Source organism: Atractosteus spatula, chromosome 4 (assembly GCF_055471065.1).
Source record: "Atractosteus spatula isolate fAtrSpa1 chromosome 4, fAtrSpa1.hap1, whole genome shotgun sequence".
Taxonomy (NCBI): Eukaryota; Metazoa; Chordata; class Actinopteri; order Semionotiformes; family Lepisosteidae; genus Atractosteus; species Atractosteus spatula.
Window position 1 is genome coordinate 58,522,771 of NC_142709.1, and position 26,939 is coordinate 58,549,709.

At 36.1% G+C, this 26,939-nt stretch overlaps 1 protein-coding gene across 2 annotated transcripts in view; it reads right to left on the minus strand.

The window, feature by feature from the left end:
* Positions 1 to 25,421, minus strand: part of LOC148836690 (sodium/hydrogen exchanger 9-like) — an 88,963-nt gene extending 63,542 nt beyond the window's left edge. For both annotated transcript variants that reach the window (XR_016090980.1, XM_088914106.1), the window contains exons 1-5: positions 25,141 to 25,421; positions 22,770 to 22,972; positions 17,731 to 17,808; positions 17,303 to 17,379; positions 5,933 to 6,048 (exon numbers count right to left, since the gene is read on the minus strand). Coding sequence is in view for 1 of the 2 variants with exons in the window: in XM_088914106.1 (XP_088770232.1) it covers positions 5,933 to 6,048; positions 17,303 to 17,379; positions 17,731 to 17,808; positions 22,770 to 22,972; positions 25,141 to 25,288 (622 nt within the window). In the remaining variant the exon portion in view is untranslated. The remainder of the gene's footprint in view (positions 1 to 5,932; positions 6,049 to 17,302; positions 17,380 to 17,730; positions 17,809 to 22,769; positions 22,973 to 25,140) is intronic.
* Between the last annotated feature and the right edge of the window lie 1,518 nt (positions 25,422 to 26,939).

Sequence of the window (26,939 nt, forward strand, 5' to 3'; positions counted from 1 at the left end):
GAACTTCCCGGAGGAAGCACTTAAACCCAGAAGGAGAGGAATATTAAGTGACCTTGAGTCAGAAGCCATCAGCGAATCACTAACTACCTTCACTACCTTAACAAGGGCCTTTTCAGTGCTGTGTCACTGACTGAAACACTGACTGAAAAGACACAATGATCTGCTTTGCAGAAAGGTAATTATGGAGGAACTTGACACAGAAGCACTCAAAATCCTTTGGAAGAGCTTTAAAAACTGTGAACTAGAGGCACTTCCGTACACCACAGTATGTGGGAGTCTGGAACACGTTACTCAGCTGTGTAATTAAAGCTAATACCCTAGGATCACTGAAGAAATGGCTGGATCAGATGTTTAGTATAATGATTAGCTTCTTGCCAAATGACATGTTCTCATGTGTGACCTTTGCTACATACTCAAGGTCAGAAATATCTGTGCATCTGTTAAACTGCTGGAGTAGTCTGAGACTCAGTCAAGATACATTTACTTGAATTGCAATTCTTTAATTCTCAGGAATCTGTGTTAATAATTTGGGGTTTCAAGCATTTTAAATTTATCTTAAAAATGTTAAATACAGTTCATTATATATTATAATAATAAACTATTATTATAATTTATTTTTTAACATTTATTGCACTGATGAGGACAGAATTCTGGCAATGTTTATTACAATGTTAATGTAACTATATGTTATTTTTAATTAGTTGAAAATGTGTAAATAAGGCATTGGATTTACTACAAAATCACATTTTGTTTTCTGTAATGTGCTTTCTCTGTCCCTCTAGCTATACCACAGCAATTATATTTAATAATTACAGAATACACATCTTTTCACAGAAACATCTACAGAATAATGTGTCTTCTTTATGAAAGTGTCAGGTTCTGTTGGTTGCTACAAAGACACAAATGACAGGCCAATCAGTTCATACCAGCATTACAAAGCAAACTTATTTTATATGAGATTTTGTTTTGTGTCCCCAGTTATATATTTTTCAGTATTTGGTGTTATATTACATCTACAACTGGGATTCTTTACAGTTTTTTAATGTTGTGCTCACTATGATTTATAGGATTAAACCAGTCTTTTGTCATATTTGTTTAAAAGTGACTAATAGTTCTCATATTTTTAATACAATAAATACTGGGCATCAGAAAAACACTAGAATTAAGGAAAAATTTTGAGAGAGACAGGTTTGTGGCTTAGATTTTCTGGATTTTTCTTGGAAATAATTATAAGAGAACTGTTTCCATTCTGTTACACAAAATACTATTTTTAAGCTTCAATAATACATTAATCTTGATATTAAAAGAGAGGTTTCATGGATGAGTCATGGCCTGTTGAGTGCATTAAAGTTAGATCTAGAAGAATAAGTAATGTGTTAATTTTTCAAACATTTCTAAATAAAATATCAAATATTTAAATCTTTACAAATATTCAAATCATTAATTTACACCAGTCATCTCCTCAGAGAATGGTAAAATACTTCACAGGCACAAATTTTGTGTTTCTATGAGGCACAGTCCAGATTCAAAACACTCTACATAAAGTGTACAGCATATCCTGTAGTAGCTAGTAAGCAAATGTTGTGGGCTGTGATTTCTGAATGCTGGTTAATTTCAGGAAGAAGCTTCTTGCTTTTCCCCATGTTTTAATACTGCATCTTTTATTTCAGCACCAGTCATTGACAGGCACAAAGTTGTTTTTAAAATCTGGCATCTACAGGAATGGCAGCAAGAATTGTAGATTAATCTTTTCAGATCTCAGTTAAGCAAGGCTGCGGCTGGTCTGTACTTACTGCAGATCAGAGACCTCTAAGGAACTGGAGGTTGCTGCTTGAAGTGGTGCTGCTAGATTAGTAGTTGTTGTGCCTGCCTCAGGTACATTTTAAACCAATGCCCCAGTCTGGTGAACACTGTGCTGTAGGAAATGCTGTCCTTTGGCTATGATGTTTAACGACGTTCCTGGCTATTTGATTGTTAAAGATCTCATGGGACTATTCCTAAGAATAGGTGTGTTAACTGCAGTGTCCCGGCTAAATGCCACTGTTCCCCCTTAATTCAGTTTGGTGACACAATTACTCATATCTCTATCTAACCTGTTCTGTAGTTGTGGGGGATGCACATCAGTGGTGGATGAAGTTTGTCTCTTCTTATACTGTATGTAAAGAACTTTGGGATCCTTTGAAATGAAAGTCTCTACATAAACACAATGGGTTACTGTTATTAAGTCTCTGTGCATTTTAGGGTCACTAGCTAATCAGACCTAACAAATGATAAACTCCATGATGATATGCTACTGGGTTAACATACTGTACATCAATTAAAAAAATAGCAAAACTTTTAGCCTATGAAATGCACAGATATTTTTAACCCATATGTTGCAGATTATGATTATGATTGCCTATCAGGAATTGATTCTGAAAATAGATTGACAAGAAATATGTTCAAAGAGAGGGCATACAGTATTTGAAATCCATTATAACTACATTTTGCCTTCCATAGCCAATCAGCACTGCAGTACTCTGTGAAGATCAAGCAGTGGCATCCCAATCACACTTCTCTCATGACTAGAATGCATGCTAAGTAAAGTACCTTCTCTCTACAGCACAAATACCACAAGAGACTCTCTGATAGGAAAAAACACACAGCAGAGCAGGCTGCTGGTATCCACAGGGACCTGAAGGTACATACAACTACATTTTTAATTCTCAAATTTAACCTGCAGAAAAAAATCAGTGTGAAAAATGATGCTATGAAAGTTTAGTATTTTTATGCCATTCTTGAAACCATGACTTTGTGGTCCCTGGTGGTGAACGTCCAAAGCATACTGTCAGCTGTTTGATGTTAACGTCTCCATAGCAACGAGATCTAGCTGTCTACAAATCATCAGTTTCCACAGTAACACCATAAGGGAAAAGGATCGTTATTTGAGAAATTTTACATAAAAAGTGTTTAGACAGAACTGCATTATGCTTTTATTTACTCAATGTCTAATTACAGTCAATCTGACCACACTAATACTCACACATTGTTTTTGTTATTTAACTTTTATTAATACCAGATTTTATCTACTGTCCCTGAGGAGAATACAGAATATGATGCAAGAATATAAAAACCCTACAACATAAAATTCAACAAAGACTTGACAAATATACATATTCTATGCATTATAAATCTATATTAAGAATTATTTCAAGGTACCAACTGAAAAAATAATAATAATAATTACAACAGTACAAATTTATAAATATCTAAATAATGTAAATTAGTAGATATTTTTCTGACTCATTAGTTTTTGATAATCCCTTGGCAATCACATCAGAACATGCTAGTGGAACTAATCATGGTTCAGGTTACTGAACATACTGTACTGTATGTAACAGTCAGATTATCATCCCCCACTATTATTTCCAAAATGTTTGTTAATAACCTTGAATATGACTCTAGGGCTTAGACACATATACCCGAACTATAATGTCTGTCATGCCTTTACCAGTATGGATGTCTCTTCATGCCATGTAGTTAAAATCAATGCCGCCTTCTCTATGTTCAATAAAATCAATGCTTCGCACCTCCATTTTCGAAGAGTCAGTGAGTTAGCACATATCAAAACTGATCCAAGGCTTATTTTTATAGAGTTCAGACATGAACGTAATGGACACTGAAATAATTAATTTTAGGATTGACTTATTTTTCTTAAATTCATAATATATGTTTCCCCACAACTGTCTGATATCATTATTTTGCCCTATCAAGGGTAACAGATGAGATGAATAGTGTATTATTTGATATTGAGTCAAATATATTAGTGAAGTAGCACATCCCTACTGTATATCCTGTAACTCCCACTGATCTGTATGGAATTCAGGAAGTGGGCAAATGCCGTTCCCAGGGATTAATTAGATTCAAGAGCCAAGAGACAAATAAGTGGCTTCTTTCAGCAGTTTGCTTTTAACAGTAGCTAAAGTAAGGCTGTCGGCTTGATGAGTCTCACTAGATTGTGTAGGATCTACTGGAACAGTTCATTTCACCCCTTGCCCAGAAGAAGGATCTAGACATTTCTGCTTTTCTTCACTTGTCATTTGAAGGTGCATCTCTCTAATACATATGGTATTCAAACTTAAACAGATGATCTGAGCTTGGATATGATAAGTGAATAGAACTGATAGATTGAAGGCAACATTTATGATGATAGGTTACATTGAATGCAATATTCATGTCAAACTTTTAGATGTTCTTCAACAGAATTGTATAATGAAAGGATTTACCAAATCAAGAAACATTATTTAAGCAGGCAATAAGGGAGCCTGTTTTGGGGTATGATATTCGTTGGCAGCTTGACTAAATCCATTATTAGTCCTGGATGTAAATTTACAGCTAAATGCCAATGCACACAAAACACAAAGCTAACTATTCTAGATAGAATCAGCAATTCAATCTTCATAGTGGCATTACAAATATACCACAAAGCTTACATAAACAAGACTCTGGCCTTCATATATCAGAGCTGTCGGATGCTGCACACAAAATAAAAGCAAAAAAGTTTCGCTGTGACTTACTGAGAATAAACATTAGCTGGGATGTATGATTTCTGAACAATCTAAGAAGATAATCCTCTTGTAAACTCTGTTTTAATCTTAAATCTCCATGGTAAGGGACAGAATTTTTTTTTATTCTCACAGACACACACAAGTTGGTTTAATACCCATTGTATAGAAATGATTTGCATAGCTATGCAGCTGCTATATTTGGCATTGCTATGAAGGTGCCTAAAAATAAAAAGCAGGTCTCCTTGATATCTCAACATGATTCAAATCAGCATGCTCAAGTATTCCTCTCGTCTGCTCGGGTTCATTGTGGGAGTACAACTGCAACTAAAAAGGTGCAATATTCTTTATTTCTAGAGGCCACGATACTGAAATTAACAAAGTTCATTCTTTCATAAATCTGCTAAAAACCTGTGAATTAAAAGGTATTTGTTGATATAAACTTAAAATAGGAAAATAATAATAACTGGTTCTACCACATTTAATGTCAAGACACTAGAAGTGAAACCATAGGTCCTACAGCACATAGCAGCTGAAACCAGAAAGCATTGCTGCTAATTAGTTAACATTCGAATCAGACTGACTTTGCATCTCATATTTATTAGATGACTGGGCATGTACAGAGTATAAAACATCCGAGTTGCTGTATTGGAGTGAAATCAAATGCAAGAAATGCAATATCTATGTTCACATTCTACAGAACTATTTTGGCTTTGAGGAAGTGTTAGCAGATCCCATTTATAGTAGATTGCAAAATAGCGAACAAGACAATGGTGCCATTATAATTGCTCTGACAAATTAGAGAGATACGATCAGTTCTGCCTCGTGCTACATGCTGTCAGGATATCTTACGCAGGTTACCCTAACCCTCAGTAAGATCGGTGGCTTTCTGATAAGTATCATTTTCACTTTAGGGGTTTGAGTTTATACCTAAGCGCTCTAATACTAAACCTGCCATGTCTGTCTGTAGAGAACTTATGAGTTTCGAGACGGATTGTGAGAATTGAGAAGTGCTATGCAATTCCTGCAGATCAAGACAATTCAAAAGGGAAGAAGAAGCTCAAGGACTTAATCAGTTCAACTATTACAAAATTAATTAACCCCTCCTCAGGTGCCCTTTAAAGCTCCACTGCAAAAGTACATTTTACTCTGCCCAGCAACAGAGCTACATAATTATAAAACATTAATTTAAGTATCTTATAAGTATGACCTTATTCAAAGAGTCTAGCATACTAGACAGCCATTCATGATTAACGGTATGAGTTGGTAAACAATGTTAAACATATGGCAATTAAAAGCAAAGGAAGCAAAATGAAACTAAAATATAATTTCTGCTTTCTAGGAGGATCACGGCATGCATAGATGTAAGGTATTTTAAAACAATGTACCTGGATCAGTAGCAGACATCAATGCTCCAAAGAAGAGGCAGTCTGTAAGATGGAAATCCCCTTCTTTAATGTGGCCAGCATGCACCATGAGTTTAACAAAGCCATACATACTACCCCTGTTAAGAATGATATAGTCAGTTCAAGTTGGATTGAAAAAGAAGTGTCCTTCATTTGTCTATCAAGATGATGAAAGATTATCACAATACAGCAAACTGAACTAACTCATTTACAGTATGTTATAGTACTGTATGTTACAGTAAGCTCTGTACTATTGTAATTGAAAACAGGATTGATCATCTTATTTGGTAATTATTTGGTTATTTGGTCTCAATGGCCAAATGTTTTTGAATTGCAAAATGGCAATCTTACATTAGTTATGACTTAGTTGTTATATAGTAATAAAAGATACAATTGTGTATCAGTATTGCTTCACTTTAAACAGAATTGATTTTGTGCTCAATTGTGCACTTTCGATGATCAAATCACAGTCCCATGGGTGAATTTCAGTAGAATTTCATTTCATCACAAAAAGGATGAGACGTGTCAGTGTGACTGTTTCCTTTTTCTATGTACTGTAGTTCTAGGAATAGCACTGGCACACATGATCCCATCACAGCATAAAGGTCTCTTCTGTTTTAAAGGGTATTTTAAGAAAAGTAAACTGTGACTTTCAAATGATTAACAGGTTTAATTAAACATTCACCAGCAATTCTAAAATAATGTTTTTTCCTCGAAATGCAAAAACTGTAATATATCCTTTAAAATGGAAATCCTACCGAAATGTCCCATGCTTGAGTGGTTTTAATAAAATCTTATTAAGTGATTCTGACCCCCTGGTTAGTTTGTATATTAAATGCTTACTAACTGAAGAACTGGGAGATAGATTTTTCTGATAATAAGATAATGATATGTATATGTTAATTGGAAACCTAATTTTATAAGAAGTTTCATGCCACAAATCTAAAAAGAATTCTCCATACATCGTAAGTGCATATCTGAGACCACATTAATTATATTTCCATACGCACATAATTTAATATGCGGAAACCTGCAGTCTTGTTTCAAACTAATTTCTATGTTAATTCAAGCAAACATACACAAAATCCACACACTCAAAGGGAGATATAACAAACGTAGAAGTGTTGTTATGTTTTGAATGATTCAAACTTATTAATATGGAACAAATGAAAACATTTCTTGCAACAGAACATTTTTGAATGATTCCCCTCTTGAGGATATGAGCTTGCTAAGAAGGGTGCACTGACATTATTAATTAGCACAAGTTGTAAGCTATGGTGTCAGCACTGAACATACCTGCCAAATCTTTAATTCTGTTAACTTATTAATTGTGTAAACCTGTCTCTATTTTTTAATGTTTTATTCTAAATCAGATTGTGATAAGAACAGTGCTATATATGAGATAATGCTTATTATTCCTGATATTACTGCTAAAGTGTATACAGTAACTACACTGTATGGAAATGATTAATGATTCCAAAGACCTGAAATCACCATCTAAATATGAATGTGACATTTTCAGATTGAGTGTTTGGAAAGCAGATTTGTGACAAGTTTAAGCTCTTACTGTATATCTATCTTTTAAGCAATACTTATAACTTATAAGCATTAAGAAATACTTGTAACTCTGCTATGTCTTTTTTTTAATGAATAAGCTAAGATAAGTTTAATGTAATAAGTTTCATTTATCTTAAATGAAATTTAAACAAAAATTTCAGAGGAGGTCAAACACTAATCACACACACACATCTGTACTACCTATATGATCATAGATAAAGCACCTATATATAAATATCCTGCTTCTTGCTGATGTGCTTGTGTCTTGTTTTTGCATCCCTCCCTCCACCCCACCTCTGCCCCTGCTGCAGCTCCCTGGCTGATCCTTCACTAAAGGAAAGGGGGGTTCAGGCCACCCCATCATTACAAATGGGTTGTCGTTCTCCTCAGCGAGATGAGTCACCCCAATGCAGCTCGCTGTTTAGATCACGTCTCTTCTTAAACTTAATTAGGGTTTAACCAAGCTGCTGTTGCTCATTTTGGTGATCACTGCTCAAGCACGGAATACAGGCAATGCTTTGTCTTAAAATAGTATTTAATCATCATTCCTTGACAGCAGTTTCTGCATAAGAGTTAGAATTAAGATTTACAACTAAAGCCATCGGCTGTTTAGGAGTTTCCGACCTAGAAGGATCAAACCCCGCCATATTTCTGGGTTTCTGAGTCAGACTTTGAGACTGTCTCCATAATGACAGTATTGATGTGTATTATGTTGGAAATTCAAGAAATACAAAATACAGCTTTGATGAATAAGTTTGAAGTGAAAAGATGGAAAGAATAGTTATTTATAATGCATGAAGGCTTAATTTCAATAAATTTCCAAGGGTTGTCCCAATGTCTGCTTTGAAACTTCAGAACTTAACAAAGAGATCTTTGACGGGTTGCATTTCTAATTGGCTGAAAGGATGGCTTTATCCAAGAATTGTCCAGCGCCCCAAACAAAGTGCACAGCTGTTACTGTGTCCACTTTGGTGGGAAATACAAGCATTCGCCAGTGCCCATACAGATCTATGTGTTAATATGTGGGATACACATGTACACTTCATCTTTTTATTTAAATATATTGACGTATGTTTGGAGTAAGAAGAAGCAATAAAAAAAAAAAGAAATGAAAACGGAATCAAGGCCCACTAATAAGAATTGTAAGGAAAGGCACCTAGTAAGAAGAACAGACCTTCACTGGACCAAGGCAATTACTGAACTGGAATCCACGAGACCAAAAAACGATCAAGACCAAGACCTCCTGTAAGATGGCAAGGTGATATCGCTGAGCCTGCAGGTTATAGTTAAGTGTTCGCAGAAAGAAGGAAAATCACAGAGATGACTGCACTGTGTAAACTGACCCCTCACACAGTGAAACCAGAATTTATTAGAATTTATTATAAATATGACTAACCAACCAGTCAGACAAGCGCTCAAAGATGTGACAACTATGGCCATGCATTTCACTTTCTAAACCTATCTGTTAGGTTTCACATGCCGAATCACTGTGTAAAGCAGTGTCAGTGTAGATAAGAACAGATTAGAGAAGAACGTCAGCTGACATTCCAGAGTGAGTGAAATCATGAGCACCAATGGGAAGTTGCAACTAGGAACTATAAGAGAGGGACAGCACTGGCAGACATATTGGCAGTACTCATACTGGCAGAGCATATTTAAAAAAATAACTAAGACTTCAAAGAAAATGAGGTACTAATCCAATAACCTAACTAAACTGTAATGGGTGTCTGTGGTTTTAACACATTGCTTCCTATTTCTTAAAGTTATTTACTTCCTAAAGTATTTTAAGAAGCTTAAGCATGTCATTTAAAAAATGTTTTCACCTAAGATGCTCTAGTGGCATAATTGTTTACACAAGAGGTGTAATATTACTTTACTGTATATCTCAACTGTGTGATATACAATAAGTTTATACAACATGGGCCGTATTATGGTATGAGAAGTACCACTTTGCACACTTTGTCCTGTTAGAAACAAACAGCACTGCTACAGTATGTGGTGATCTTGATCAGAACACATGAGACGACATCTCTTACACCTTGAAGTAATAAAAACGTTATGTTGGTGTCTTGAAAATCTGCAATATCCTCATTTGTAATTAAAGAGTAGGCTTTGCACACAACTGATAAATTCCAGGACCAAGTTTGTTTATGAAATGAGTCAAAGTAATGACTCATTAATCCGAGGCAGACATGTAAATTAATCTGGGTTGGGTTTCCACTACTGTAAGTGGGAAACACATTCCCTTCTAGATCCTGCTGCCACAAACAATCCCTCCCATTCCTCTGGGCCTTAAAAGTGATGTTGGAACATTGTGCTGAATTTAACTCAGGCTGAGGGATGAGATTCATAATAACAAAGCATAAGGGAATTTTAATATTCCTGTAATTTATTCCTTACTGTTTGAGTTATCTTCATACCTTCTCCGCTTTCTAAAAGACCACAGCTAAAACTGACAGAACATTCAGATATAGGTGCATACACACAGTATTTTAAAATGTCACTTATCATAATACTTTTTACCATATACACAGAGCTCCTCTAACAAGTGGCTGGTGGGTACTGCAGGATTAGTAAATCCCAGATTTTCTTTCTTTCAATGTGGTGGCCTTCATAAGAAAGCCGAGCAATATTTGCATTAAAAGCCTAATTTTATTATATTATTGCTAATAAAATAAATACACAACATTAAATCGAAAGACCTACCTTGTGTAGACAGTGTATATGTACACATGCAAATACTTGGTACTGTATATATGTGCATGTATGTGTGTGTTTATCCATAAAACTGTAAGCAGAAACCTAATTTAGGATATCTGGTAAGCAGAGAGCAGACTGCTGGCTTTGACTACACACCTGCAGTCAATTAACTGGTTCCTACCCTGTATTTCTCTATAAACTATAAATAGAGACATTTAAAGGCTCTGAAGGTGCGTTTGGCTGTAATTTATGGAGCTAGTGTCTTTGTTTTATTTTTATTATTACATTTGATCCTGATATTATCTGGTTTTTCTTTCTCTTGTCAATAAATTCTCTAGACATACGTATACTAATCAATAGCCCATTTTTCAGTATGCACATAATATCCTTTGCCTTTGCGAAAAATACTGCAGGAAAAGAAAATCCAAAATTCACAGCAACAGTTCTTTATTAAACTGTAACAGAAAAACAAATAACAGCTGCATCAAGTGCCAGACCAGATGCATCAACTGTAAGATCTGGAGAAGCAAAAATCAAAATAATAAAACAAGGAAATCTGCCCATATAGATAAGGGATCAATTTCCTGGCTCTACTCCCCCCCCCCCCACCACCACCACCACAACACCGGAACCAATGACACTGTCTGGGATATTCATGTTTTGTAAATGAAAATGATCAAACAAAATTCAGAAATATGGTATCTCTCCACCAATTTGCATGAGCAGGTTGTCTGGATGTGTAATAATAAATCTGGTGCCTGGCAGAGTACTAGTCTGAAGCTGCAACTGAAAAGCACCACTGCAGTGAATTCAGCATAGTAATTAGCAGCTCTCTATTGATGTGTTTCAGGAAACAGCTGACCTGCATCAAACAGTGCATGGTGAGTGTTGTGTGGTTCATGAGCGCCACCTAGTGTGCCAAAGAGAAACACACTGAAACTGATGTGCATGTAGTGATGAGAAGTGCTACATTTCATTTCTTTGTTCAAATAATTATCTCCTTAGACACAAGCAACAGTAAGGAAAACCTTTGAAAAAATAGACTGAGAGAGAGTTGATTGAAAATATAAAATTTTAAACCAAACTGTCGTTAAACCAAACTGGTAAACCAATTAATATTCTTATAAGCTATTGTCAGTTCAAATACATCACATCAATTGTAGCCTTTTATTTGCTAAATGGTCATAAATGTTTCGTAATGGGACATGAAATCTGCTTTTTATCCACCTTTTTATATGCACATCAATGCTGTGAATGTTTTTGCAACCTAAATATAAATATGATCACCACAGTGATTAAGGGAAACTGGTGACAGCAATAGTAGAATGTGTTATTCTTATTTTTCTGAAAAGAAAATGAGAAATTTGAAAATTGTTTTGAATGAAACAGATGAAAACACAATATTAATATTAATAACCAGAACATTCTACTACAGTTAAATACTACAATAACTGCAATTATTACTATTTTTTTGTCTCCTCGTTGTTTTAACAGGTTTTCAATATTGACTCAACCCCTCTAAGGCTGTGATTTGTCTTGACATGTGAAAGGCTGAAAATGGCTGAGCTCACCAGGAGCACTACTGTAATTACATTTGTCTAGCACTTTTCATCCCAAAGGATTTCTTCACCTGCAGCTCACCAGGATGAGGAGGAAGAAGGAGGAGACCCACTTCCTCAGTATCTCCTAGGGGATGCATGGCAGCCATGATGCTCCAGCAGCCTGCCTCACTACTGAGCAGATAAGGCAGAGAAGTGAGAAACTGCTTCCAGAACTGAATTAGGGGAACTTCAGGAAGGCCAGATTTGATAATCCCCGAGTGGAATTCAGCCAGGATACCAGGGTTAACACTCCTACATCTACACTCCCACTCTTCAGTAACATGAGGTGCTGGACTTTCTTACAGTAGGTCTGATCCAACCCAGGAGGCTCAGAAGGCTTTAAGCTGAGGCACAACGTACAGCAAAAAGACCACACCTGCTGAGCAATTAATATCAGTCCTCCAGAGGCATGCTTCTGCGCCTCTCACACTATAACATAATTTTTATAGCAGACGGGGTTAAGGCTGGAATAAGCTATGCGATTATCAAATCGAGCAGTGAATGATTTTAACTCAGAACTGAAACTGGAACATTCTACAATGGTTTACAACCTGAATGGCTAAACCCCTGTGGCCTGAATAAATAAATGATGATGGAGTTTTGTGTTTTCACACAGGTGGACTGTCCAGTTTTTCATTTGGAATCTTTTGCACTGCTTTCCTTAAAAATCCAATGAAATCCAGCAAGCAGCCATATCACCCTGCAGCTCACAACTGACAACCCACTGAAGCTCAACAGGTGTGAACCCGGTCAGAACCTGGATGGGAGACCTCCTTGAAAAGCTAAGGTTGCTGCTGGAAGTGGTGTTAATGGAGCCAGCAGGGGGTGCTCATCCTCTGGTCTGTGTGGATCCTAATGCCCCAGTATAGTGACGGGGACACTATACTGTACAATAGGCACTGTCCTTCAGATGAGATGTAAAACTGAGGTCCTGATTCTCTGTGGTCATTAAAAATCCCAGGGTGTTTCTCAAAAAGAGTAGGGGTGTTACCTCGGTGTCCTGGCCAAATTTCCCATTGGCCCTTACCAATCATGGCCTCCTAGTAATCCCCATCTATGAATTGGCTTCATCACTCTGTTCTCCTCCCTAATAGCTGACGTGTGGTGAGCGTTAAGGCACACTATGGCTGCCGTCGCATCATCCAGTTGGGGGCTGCACATTGGTGGTGGCGGAGGGGAGTCCCCATTATCTGTAAAGTGCTTTGAGTGGAATGTCCAGAAAAGTGCTATATAAGTACTGTGTAAGCAAAAATAAAACATAAACAGTCCAACCTGTAGCTCAGAATCTGTCAGGTCATTGTATAATTATAATGATTATCCATCCATTCATTTTCTAACCATTTCTTCCAATTGAGGGTTGTAGGGGAGCTGGAGCCTCTCCCAGCAAGCAACAGGCACAATGCAGAGTACACCCTGGACAGGACACTAGTTCATCACAGAGAAGACACACAGACCACCAGGACCAATTCGCCCAGAAGCCAATTGACCTACCAGTATGTTTTCAGACTGTGGGGGACGCCCACACAAACAAGATCCAAACTCCACATAGAACACAGATAGCACCCCACATCTGGAATTGAATCTAGGGCCCCAGTGCTGCCAGGCAGCAATGCTAACCACTGCACCACCATGCAGACCTATAGTAATTGTGTTCCAAAATAATTCCTTAATCCCACACTGCCTATCTCAATAATTGTTCCCCTCAGTGCAGCTTCCTATGCAGTAAACAATTTCCTTCCTCTTGTACCAGAAGGCAAGGCAATACTACTAACATTTTCTGACACATGCACAATACAGGAGGATCCACTATAATGCCTGTGCTGAAACACTAGTTTGGGCTCTTAAAAATTCAGGGAAAAAGCAGTCTCTTGCTAATCACTGGACTGCAATATTTTACCTTCGGAAATGCAAGTTTAGGTCTTCTGTCCATGGTTGCTTGGGAGACCTTTGAACTTTAATTAAGCTGAGGCTAACTGAACCCTATAATTGAATTGCTTGCTTGATTAGGCTTGATTGGGCCTGAATCTCCACTCAATCCATGCTTTAAAAACCCTGGCCATCTGTGTATTGGTACCTGGAAATGTAACAAGCAGAACTCTGTTTAGTCTCCCCAACTTGCTTATTTCATGGTTGCTTCCTTATTCCAGACTAAACAACTGCTAATACAGTAGGTGTCGAATGACCAAACATACAAAGGAAACAAGGTGCTGATCTGCAGAATACTGTATTTCACCAAGTTACAATTTAATGCCCCCATGACCCTGTATTTCGTAAAGCAGTTACAAAGTAGATGGATGGACAGTTAAATGCCTGCTTTAGAAGACTGGTTCTGCACTGTCCACCTTCCATGGCTTTTTCTCAAAGGAGATGTGCTGTCTGCACATGCAGCATGAAGTGTAAATTGCTACTGACTGTGACCAGGCTGCATTTTCTCAGGCATAGCTGAGTCTATCCATCTTTTCCATAGTTTCACTGAAAATCTGGCACAACAATGCAAGATTTTATATCTTTTATTATTAAATGAGGATAAACTGAGACACAGCTGCAATACCCTACAGCTGCCACCCACCTCAGATAGACCTGAGAAAAAGCAGTGAATTTATTATGAAATGTCATACAGTAACTTACAATGGAAAGGACGAGTAGCAAAACATGAATCTATAAATTAAAAATAGAACATAAAATATAACAAAACACTTGGATTATTTCCAAATATTTCTCTCAGGAATACACTAAAGCATACAACCAAAATTTGAAGCAGCATTCAATCTTTTACTAATTAAAAGGCTTTTATTTATGATTCGTCAAATACCATACTTCCCTGAAAATAATTTAGAAATGAAGGAATACTCCTACACATTTCATCCTTCTTTCTGGAAACGGACTTATTTATTTTTATAACCCATTACAATCTGGATTCCTGGCTTAAAGCCTAAAGCTGTGATTTGATATTATGGAAAATATAGTTTAACTTAATAATAACATTTTACGCTAATCTAATTAATTTGTTTTGAATGTGTGAGAAGAATCAAGCATAAAACCTATGAATTTTTTTAATAAATATTGTATTGTTTCATAAACTTTCAACCAATGAATATGTTTGAGTTATCTTAGTGAACAATACTGCCAATGTTGGAACAATAACTATAACACGTTTCCTCACATTTTTAATATTCTGGTCAATCTAAATAGACATCCCAGTTAAAACTGGAAACAAAATATAGAATCAGATCAGAAAAGAAAATGCTTCATGTGAATATCACAAGAACTAGAAGTAAGAAACAGCCAAGTTTTGCTGTGCTTGGTGAAATTAAAGGCTCTTAATTTACTTCAGGTAGAAAAAAAGGTTTTGCATCACTCTAAACTCAAATAATTTAATACTGTATAAGCTTCAATTTCTTGCATGTGAAGATGAGGTGTTGCTGTACATGATCTCTACAGCTGCAGATCACTTTCACAATCTGTGGTAATTTCCACAGCTACACAGCACTCACAGCTCTTTCCTTTAGCTGACTAAAAAAATACTACCCCCTTGAGAGCTATTCTAAGCAACAGTCATTTCACGTAATTATTTCTGCATGTTACACAGCTGAAAGTAGTTTAGAAATATTCTGCTAGTGGCATTGCGAAAAAAAACGGTTCTTTGGTGCTGTCAAAATTACACATCAAAAAAGAAATACTGGTAGCAGTGCGAGTGGCAGAGTGCTATCCTGATGCCTTACTGTATGTGCCCACGCTATCCTGTCACTGTCACTCTAATCCCTAAGTGGGAGATATTGGGGGGAAAAAAGGTGGAAGAGCAGCAGTTCGATCATTTTCTGATTTTTCCACAACAGTACCTTCTTGTAGTCAGCTGTGTTGACACTGTCAGCTGAGTGTGCCCTCACCTCGTACCACACATCCACTTCCTGTCTTCGCTCCTAATTATCGCCCAGCAGGGAGCACTTCATCGGCGTAGTGTCACCCTGTTGCTGTTTGTCACGAGCACATGCCTTCTAACACGAGCTGTCACTACTACTCACTGATTTTGGCGTGATTTTCTGTCGCCCGTCATTTTCACTCCTCTCCTTATACAGACTGCCGAAATTTATCTGCGTCTAAACGATCATTCCTGCATTTACCTGATGACTCACTGCACCATATTTTAAAGTCCCTCTTCGCCTGCCTTGCTCACACTTTGCCAATTTTATTAAAGAAACCTCTCATACTCATGTAAACTGGCCCAGTGAATACAACTGATTGTGCTGTTAATTGTCCAGAACCCAGATCAACAATTCGGGTTTCTGAAATGATCAGCATTTGCACATTCTTGACATTACTTTTACTCCAGCTACAAGTTCTTTATTATTAGAAATCCAAATCCTCAATCATTAGAAAATGTCACACAATGGAAAGAAACTGCATACTTTAATTAAACACCAAAGCCGTTACTTGCCATGTCCTGCATATTGTTTTTAGTTATTGATGTTTGCAGTGAAGACTGTCTTTTATTACAAGTTTAGAGAGCAAAAGTGACCCTCCAAGGTTTCTTTTCAGGGGGTGAGCAGAGAGACAATTCAATCCTTGTAGCTCAATAAGGAACAGATTCCTTCAGACACACAAAACTGCTCAACAGGGACGTGGATCCCAGTGTTCTGACAGACAACAGGAGGCCTTTTCAGTCTATGGGAGTTAAAATGCCTTGTCTGTTTGCAAAGATAATATTAGTTCACTAGGGGATGAAAAAAGCTTTCCCACAGAATATGTTTCAGCCCTGTATTTAAATAACCAGAGAAAGCTGACCTCCAGTTTGAGTCACTGGAACCTAATTCTGTGTTATGTGATTTCACTCATTTTTTATTTGGTGAAATGAACATCAAATCACGTGTAGCACTCTTAATTGAATGCAACTGTAATATACAGTACTTGTATGTATAGTAAGTAGGATAAAGTTAAACACAATTCCTGATTGACATAAATATCAGAAAAGGAATCAAGTCATATATTGTTATAAGATTTAACTTCAGAGTAGTATTGGCTAGTATTTTTTTATTACAACACTGAAAAAAAGAGCTTTTAATATGTTTTCTAAGCGAGTATGGTATGTTTTTAGGCAGTGTACAGTAGGTGATTTGGTAGTATTTAGTTTTGCAAATATGTAGCAACACATTTTTAGTGAAACACAAAACATTCTACTTTAGTGAATCTAACAGTTTGATGCATTCACTATTGTGCAATACTGTGAAAGGATTTAATGCCCATAGTGCCTAGTTCCAAATTGGTTTAATTGCAATTCAGTGTTATTTACAACAGTTTTCTTTGTGACCATAGCTATAATTCTGAACTGAAGGCTAAAATAACGCTTCAGGTAAAGCTGTACAGCTAATTCTTATTTTCCCTAGAAGTATAAATCTTCAGAAATAAACAATGTTAGTAGCAAATGGCACTTACCTTTCAGAATGAGCTAGAATCAGAGCATTGCTTTAAAACCTAACTGTTAAGTATGGATACTCACCCAATAACAGCACAGCTGATCAGAGTCCCCAGAAAGGCATATGTTAACACTGAGCCAAAGTTGTGAAAAAAATACTTCTGTAAAGAACAATAAGAACCATGGTGAATTGACCTGTGGGCTGAGCCATCTGTTGGCCTGTGCACTTGTGTGGTATTGCACAGCACTCAAAGACAGCTCACGCCAAATAAAAACATTTAATTTACCCAATTGTTAGAGTCCGCCCCTTGGTTTTCTTCCAACAAGACATGTCCAACATGTAAGCCAGGAAGAACAGTTTTGGTAAAAGCTCAAGAGGGGATCTGCCTCAACTACTTTACAAAGTAGATCAAAACAATTTGCTCTTTTGTGTACTGTATTTTGTATATGCATATAAAATAAAGAGTCACTTGACAGCAAATGTAAAAAAAAACTCCCATACAAATACTTACTTGATTTAAACTATATGCCCCATAAAATATGATTGGTGGTAGCAACAGATTGAAGAAAACTTCAGGGTCAAATATCATCTGCCGAGAGAAAAACAGTCACAAGACTTCAATGCTGTGACACAGCTACAAGATTTGTATGTTTTAACCCAGGTAAAGTATGAAGCTTTACAAATGACCTTCAGTGTGCAAGGCAATGCTAATAGCTGCATAGAAAAATGTACACAACTACAGGCATTTTTAGACCATACGGTTTAAATTATATTGCAAAAACGTAATGCTTTGAGGTTAGGAAAACTCTCTTACTTTAATGTACACTATCCAACAAACAATTTTGCTCCTGAAGCTAAAGATAAAAGATCTTCAGAGCTTAGTACTGAAATTTAGATTTTGACAATGTTAACTCTTTAAAAATGTAAAATAATGTTCTGAAATTAAACTCAAAAGGAAAAATACATATGCATGAAAATATATCTTTCTTTGATTGATTTTCCTGCTTTTGTTTTGAATACTGGTAATGCAGACACCAATAGCATCTTCTTAAAACACCATTATACAGTAGTAATGGACTCCCGAAGATCTAACAGTATTGCTTGAGACTGTAACCCCATTAGTACAGGAAAACAAGATCATCTAGACAACACTGTTTTAGATGAGCGTTCTGTGCATTTGACAGCTAGATTGGCGTAACTGATATAGACTATGTAATCAGATGTAATCAAAGAATGTGCAAAAAGCAGTTATGTTTACTTTCATTAACCGTGAATGATCTACTGTAAGAACAACAAGGTGTATACAGGTATCTCCATATGACATCTTAGCTCAAGTAAATAGAATCATATCATTACATGCTACAGAGAATTATGATGTAAACTGGATAGCCGGATATTCAATTAAAAAGTGTAATAAAAGTGAACAACACACAACAACAAAAATAGGATTTTGACTAGAACACTACAAACACAATGAAAAACATGAAGCCCAAAGGTGCAGTAAAAACAGTAAAAATCCTAATTGTAAAAATTGAACCATTTATTTTGAGTTATGACTGCTTTTTCTGATAATGGTATCTCAATACAGAGGAAATAAAATATAAATAAATTATGAATAGATTAATCATACATTAGTTCAGCAAATGTAAATCCTACTTTGGAATTACCACCAGATACCAAACAAATAAAAAGCCAACCAAAATGTGTTGTACATATATTTACATAATTCATTTGAAATCTTTTGTACTACACGTGTGCTATTGTACAGCACTTTTATTTTCTTAAAAGGCACTTACAAATAAAATCATGTTATTTTGTTGATGATAATGATAGTAATTAGTAATCAGGAAGCTTCTGTAGATTACGATTCATTTATTAGGATATGATTTATTAGGATCCCCAGATTCATTCCATCCCCCTTATACTGTACATTGAACTGTAACTTTGTTACAGTTACTCACATCTATTGTTAATATTTTATGTACTGTATGTCACCTTGACTAAAGGCATTATCTTAATATCATTAATGCTGATTTCTGTCACATTGGTACACAGGTACAGTATGTGAACTAACACCTTGCACATACAAGTCCACATACAATTAGTAACACGATATAATAATCATGCAGTAAAGAACTGCTGCACTGTGCCAATTTACATAATCCATTACTTCCCTTGGTCAGGGCCATTGCCATGGATCAGGAGAAACACATTTCACCACAGAGCAGATTTTTTTTGAAAGGTGGAAAAAGGCTGGTGGACAATATGAAAACACAATGTGTTCAGAAATTACAAATTCCCTCTCGCTATTGCTAAATGTAACAGTCTTTTGTTTTCAATCCAGAGGAGCAATGCCAAGCAAAACCACATTGCTGTTCAGCATCTCACTTCACTTTTCTTCAGCAAAATAAAATAACCTCCATATATCTCATTTAGTCGCACAATCTGTTAATGCTATGTCAAATGTCACAATTGGACACACTACTGTTCAGTATGTCCACATGATCCCATTTATTGCTATCTGATCATTCTGGGTGTGCATTGACTTTGACATGTTCACCAAGAAGTCACCAGAGAACTGCTCTCAGCACATCTGCTGTATATGCTCAGTAATATTTCAAATACCATTTTTGTTTTTGTGTGTGAAATCCTGCTTAGTTACATTGAACATTCATCATTTAAAAATACAAGTGTTTCTACTTATACCAAGTGAACATTAAAAAATTGAAGTTTAAAATTAAAAACTACCATTACACCTGCATTAAATAACTATACAGACAAATCCTATTCTGATTACACTACAACCATGCACACACTGCTTGAGAGTGGACAGTGTTTGGGACACTTGAAAAATCATTTACACATCAAAGCATAGTTGACGACTATAGGCTTTGCATGAAAAGCGCTCAGGCCTTGAGCATGAAATGACAGCTAAGGATTAAAATTTAAATCAAATTCCCCTGGGCGATCTATGCTGTAGCAACATAGCATTAATACAAATGATAAAAGGATTCACTGCTGACATTATATCAGTGTCATACTTCTGAAAGACTGAGGAATCTACAGGCTATCACAGGCTAGTAGCTACAATGGACAGCACAGGGGTGGAATACTATTTCGATTGAAAGCACAATCCCTAAACTTATATTTAGCTAACTGATTTGAACTCTGGTTTACAATATCCAGAAAGGCAGAATACAACACTGATATTTCCATTGTTTTTTTCCAGTCTCAGTATACCTTTGATAAAACTACAGAAATTGCTGCCTTAAATGTGCATTTAAGCATTTTTATTCTATTAAATAAGATACACATATGGGTTGATCAGACCTCCTTGCCAACTCTTTTTCTGGCCAAGTAATTGGGCTTACTATGATGTAATTTTAATCTTTCAGACTTGCATACTTTTATCATTAATCAGATATAACTACAGTAGGCCACTAGGTTGTCTAGTGGTTAAGAAAACAAGATTAAAAGCAGATGACTCCTGTTTCACATTCTGGGTCTGCCACTTTTGTATTGTGCTAAGCAAGTTCTGCTCTTTGGAGAAATAAAAGTGAGGTCCTATGTGATTCAACAGCAGCAATCACTGTGACAATGTCCACCTAATAACAGATCTCGTTAACTGGCTTGGGAAAAAACATCCCTAATGTTAAATGATTTATCCATAGCATTTTACAATTCACATAGAATATCTAAACAATTGCCCTTAATGACAGAACCTTTAAAATATCAAAATCCCCCACTGGCAGGAAACCCTAAGGTCCAAAAGGCAATTGGATGATATATATTTATGATGCAGATCTAAAAAAACAAACCACCTACAAACCATAAAGGGAAAAAGCCTTTTAGAAGTTGTTAAGCCACTAAAACACAGAATGTGTGTTACATCTGTTAAAAATGCATGGAACGTAAAATAAAACCCTTAATTGTCTACTTTATTACTTGTAGGAAAATCAATAAGATAATGTGTGTTGCCATTAAACAGAAATATGTATATCTGGGCCACCAACATTTAAAAGTCTATTTTAATTTGGTAACAATATGCTCAGTTAATTGCAGAGACAAAGTAGTCAGTAATGTCTTCCATTACCATGCCTGCATTAGTCAATAGGATATAAATTGCTGGTAGTGACAAGAAGTATCCACATGGAAAAAATATATTACAGATTTTAATAACCTTTGCCAAATAAATGAAACCCTTTATAACAGAAACTAATAAAAGGAAAGTAAGTTATGCATATTGAAGTGATTTTATTTTTGCAGGGGTTTAACAATACAGAGTATGGGGTATACTGCACTAATTACCACTTCACCAGAATGGCTGTAAAGTAAATCAGACTACAAAATTTAGTATCCTATTCCCAACAGGCCACAATCTAATGGACTCAGTAATGCAACGAAATCCTTATCTTTCAAAGTGATGCCCATCTGGAACACTGCTTAATGACATTTACGGTGTTCCGGACTCAGCAGCACATGAAATGGCCTTTGAAGAAGTCTCAACTGGATTGTTAATAAGACCACTCCATCGAATGTGGATGACGAGCTCAGGCTATTAAGGAGAACATAAGCTTTCCTGAGGGAACCGTGAAGTTCATTTTCTTCGGGCCCCCTGCTGCAACTGTAATTAATAAATGAAAAATGCTTACTGGAGCAAAGAAATAGTTGGGATAAATCTCAGTGTGCCAGGTCATATGGTGAGATGCAAATTTGTATATATACCCCACTACCCCGTGCAAAAAATCCACAGATGATTAAACACTGAAACTTCCGCTATCAAGCTCAATGCTAACTCAGATCACATTGAAAATGAGCTTAGTGGCCTCCAGAAGATGTCAGATAAAATTTCAGAAGTGCTACATAGTTTTACAAAAGAGGTCAGGTATGTGGGAAGGGCATGGAAGTCGTACTGCAGTTTCACTAAACCTGAATTGGCAGGAACATGACGAGGGCATCAGCAGTATTTCTGTTTGTGTTGGTAGTCCAATGTAGAAATATTAAGCACCCCCGTTTCTGGAGTTATCGGTTTTTATGCATTAATTTGCACAAATATGGTCAACGGTGAAACATATGGTATGAATGTAAGAGATACAAAGATGCAGACATGTAGACACCCACCAGAAAATTAAGCTCCAGGTCTTTAATGCAACAAAATGTTTATGGTAATGCTCTTAATTTGGGCTCATAAGAAAAAAATCCAGGCCATATCCTTCTTCAACTAGTAATGTGATGAACTACAGGTAGCACTAGTTTTGACTGTGGATAATTCAGTTGAAGCTTTACATAAATAGGAGGCGATATAGCAAGGGAGTTTCCTCTGTCAAGGCCCAAAGTTCTTCTCTGTCATAAACAGGATGCTAGGCTGATAAAAGTGCTTTTGATGTAATTTCGCCTGGTGAATGTCTGTCTTACAGTGACACGAGCCGTACTTTCCCACCATTTATGTTCTTGTTCTAGCTTGTCCCCTCTGCCCTGAGGAAACGTAACACTTAAAGACACCCCAAAAGGGGTGGATATAAAAGCAGTAAGCAAATGTGAATGTCTTACCTTCTGGAGTACTGGGCTTGCATAGAAGCCTTCAACCTTGCGCTGGCTGACCTCTCCTATGTATTTATACTGGTGTATCTGAGCTGTTACATTAACCATAAGGGAGAGAGGTGTACTGTTCAGGCTCCTGCACTCGTGCACCTTAGCAACTTCATGGCTTGATGGAGAGACAGCGTATCGAAGAATCAGTCCCATTATTAAACCTTTAAAAGAATAAACAATGGAATAAAAACTTGAACCAATTTCTATTTTCTCTAAAGAAGAAATCAAAAGGCAATCTAAACATATTTTTTTTTTAACAGTCAATGGGTATGCAGGACACTACAATTTCCATTATAATTTGTAATATAATATCATAGTTAGATTAATATACATTTTCCAAAGATACAGAAAATAGATAAATATATCAGGTAGAAGTGCATTAAATATCACAAAGAGAATAAATGTTGCACAGTACTGAGGAAGTGAATGCTATTTTGTTCAGGAAAAAAAAGACAGGCAAGGTAATTGTATACTAAAAGCTTTTAAAAACTAATGTTAGAAAATGATGGTTTTGTACAAAAGAGAACACTGTATTTCATCCCACGAAGATTTATATCTGAGATAAAAGAAGATTACTCAGAGCATTCAGAGTCTAGGACACAAGTGATGTGTAACAGTATAATTTGCTACTGGACTTCATTGTACTGTACATATCACACTGAGCAGACTGTGGAGGAATACAGCAAAAGTCATTGTCTGAAGCACTGAAGAAACTTTACGATCACTGACTCTATCATTATGTATTTCATTCCCTCCAAAATGAACTGCTTCACTCTGATCGAGGCTCTGCTGGCACACAGACAAGCCTATGATTTCCGTTATTTCAGTGTGTATAAGACTCTTGTAATTTTCCTTTGCCATATAAAAGGAGGCAGGCAGATGCAGGGGATAATGGAAGTTAATACTGATGAAATGGCATTTTGATTTCCCTATGGGAGAATCATCTACAGGTCTGAATGTTCAGGCAAGGCCTAGCAAATTACAGCTTCCATTAGCACTCATAATATATGTATCTTATAACAGCAATCACAGTAATAATCAGGGTAAAATACTACTTATGAAAAAAAACTGTACTTGACTTTCATTTTTTTATTTTCTGAAATTTTGGAAAAGCCAACCATCTCCTTTATAATTTGAAAAAGTATATAAACCCAAATATACTTATAGAATATACAATACTATACAATCCTACAGCAGAGATTACCAATGCCATTCTATAAGGTACCTCAGCTGCTTTACTGGATAAATTATTTGGGTAGGATGTTTTTTATGTCTTAATCATTTTAGAACTGCAGGCTTGCAGTATCCTGTCTAGAGTCACCCACACCTGCTGTGCAATACATCTGCCTTAGAAAAGGCATTACTACTGATGCACAGAAATTTATGAAGACTTCTGAGAATTTTCTCTTACTAATAATTATACCCAGTAGTTTTGTCCATTATGATCCTGGAAACACGGAAAAAAACAATGAAAAGCTGCTTTCTCTTCAAAACTTTTTTTCCCTTGTTTTTCATTCTTGAAAAACACCAAAAATGTTTTGAAAAACAGAATGCCTTGCACCCTTGAAAGTAATACCTTGACCATGTAAGTAAATGGATATTATAAATGATTTACTTACTGTATTTCATATAGAAATACAGTTTTATACCATGCAGAAACATCAGCTTAACAGGCACCCAGAAAGAAGCTCCAGAATTCCTAGGGCATTACACTGTCCATTGTCATTACAGAATGACAAAGACACTCGCTGGCCATTACAAACATTTCAATTCATTCTTCTAAAATGTGAAACTATGATATTCTACGAATTTGTGACAGATGGCTAAAGTACTTTATTGTGATCGTTGTACTAACAATGCACAGTGTTTTTAGGCCTCGGCCTCTAGGTGAGTATATGACACCTGTACAGAATTTTTTTCAAAATTTAATTAATTCAAAACAACATAAACAGACGAAATCCCATGAAAGTAAAAAGTCGTTTAGTTACAAACATACTACCTTCATTCTAATCAAACACATTAGAATAAAATTAAACGTGTATCATATTAAATAACAATTGCAAACACAATGGAGAAATAGTTTTGAGAACTAGTAACTAGTACGAGTATTTCCTTTATATTTTACATACCTTTATACGTCATTAGTTGTACAGACGTGAACTTGAACAAGTGCAATTTTTAGTCTGCTGAACGTTTAACATAACTTTGTAAAAAACACAAATGGCATAATTTGGAAGTCTGTAAATCGTAAAAGATGCAAAAGACTTAACATAAATTGAATAAAAGACATCTAGTTTTTAAATGTAATTAATCTTTCTCCATTACTTACCATAAAACATTGCTCCGCCAGTTTCGTGCAGAAACCTAACTTGACGTTGCCTAAATAACCACATCGTTAAAATTGTAAGTATCAGTAAGAAATTCAATGCAAGCAGTTCTGCGCTCTCCTGGCGATGACTTTTCTCTGTTATAATCATTTTGATACCCTTGGTGAGGAAAAAAAAAGATGAAATCGACAAAAACAATTTAACAGTGCCGAACAATATAGTAGGAGGCAATACATCCGTATTTTGAGCTACACACTGTCAATCAGACATATTGCATAAAGATGAACCAGGATGCAAGCACTCTATTCCGATAAGCAAACCTGCACCATGCAGAGAGGCTGCAAAGGCTTCTGGTATCTGTAGTCCTTAACGCTGCACTGTACTTTTTGTGGAAAGACTCAAAACTACCATTCTCTGGGAAGTGTTCGTTAAAATTATATTGAGTTTTTTTTAATTTTTATTCAGCGCCAGACCAGCTTCTGGAGAACCGTAGCAGTGAGTTACAAAATAAATGCACTCCAACACATCTATGCGAATGTTAAATATGACTTTATACAAATTTTACGGGGGAGGAAATCTGGGGGGGCATGGGGTTGTGCGCTATTCGTTCGAATAAAACTACTGCTGAAAAAGACCAAATATCAGGCATGATAATAGTTGAAATGCCAAATACTATATAAATCTTGCAGAAATAAATGTAATATTATTAACACAAAAATTGTGCATAACTCTTTGCATGCGTAACTTTTTACATACTTAAAAACGTAACGTAAAAAAAAGATTTCTTTTTTTTATCGTGGCACTTATTAATCCTAATATATTCTTAAAGTTACGTGCTATGGTCAAATTCAAAGACAGCTGGAGGTAATTGGGATGTGCAGCCAAAAGCAGGCTATAGAAAGCAGAAGCTAAATCTGTAACTGGCTGGTTTATAAATAGGAAGTGAATCAATTTCCTCTTTCCAAAACTACAGTATGATGAGTCACGCAGGGTGAATAAATAACCCCTGTTTTAATTTGTTATAATCAAATCATTTAACTTCAGACACGTAGTGCAATACATAAACATCAACTCTATCAGTGCAATATTTACATGCATTAACTTCATTTTTCTGAAGCTGCTGACCTTTTTATGTCTGTCTGCCTTTTTTGTATATATTTTAACTGCGTGTGCTTCTTAAAGCACGTTTACTAAATTAAATTCCCCACTTCTCATAAAGCAAAAACATAATTGAGGGCTGTGAAGCTATGACTCCAGCACAGTAGCTGTCTAGCTGTCTGGAACAATGCAGTATCGTCGTGCTCACGGTGGAAATAAAATTAACGGTCAAATATACTTTTTTATGAGAGGATGAATTCAATTAATCTTTTTGTAGGTGGGGGTATTCTGATAAACCCACTAATATTTTAAGTGGATAAACTGATAATTGGACAGGTATACTGTATTTATCATTCTGAATCCTGTTTTTTTTTAATACCAATTGCATCCCTTTAGTTTTTATCAAGAAGTGCATTTAATTATGTAACGCTAAAACAGACTCCATTGGACAGTCAATATTCTTTCAAAAAAGAGGCTCACAGATACTGGCACTTGAAATGAACGCCTTTTTAATGTCTTTCTGCAGAAAAGACTGTTGCTCAACTGTAGCACATGCCCTCCGGGCCTCCAGTATAGATTGGGTCTCCTCTATTTCTCAGTGCCTTTTAGGTGCCTTTTACTCTTGTTACACTATTATATTTCTATCTCATCTGTCATCACCACACACTCATGACAAGCAGACCTCTGGCATTTCTGTCTCAAG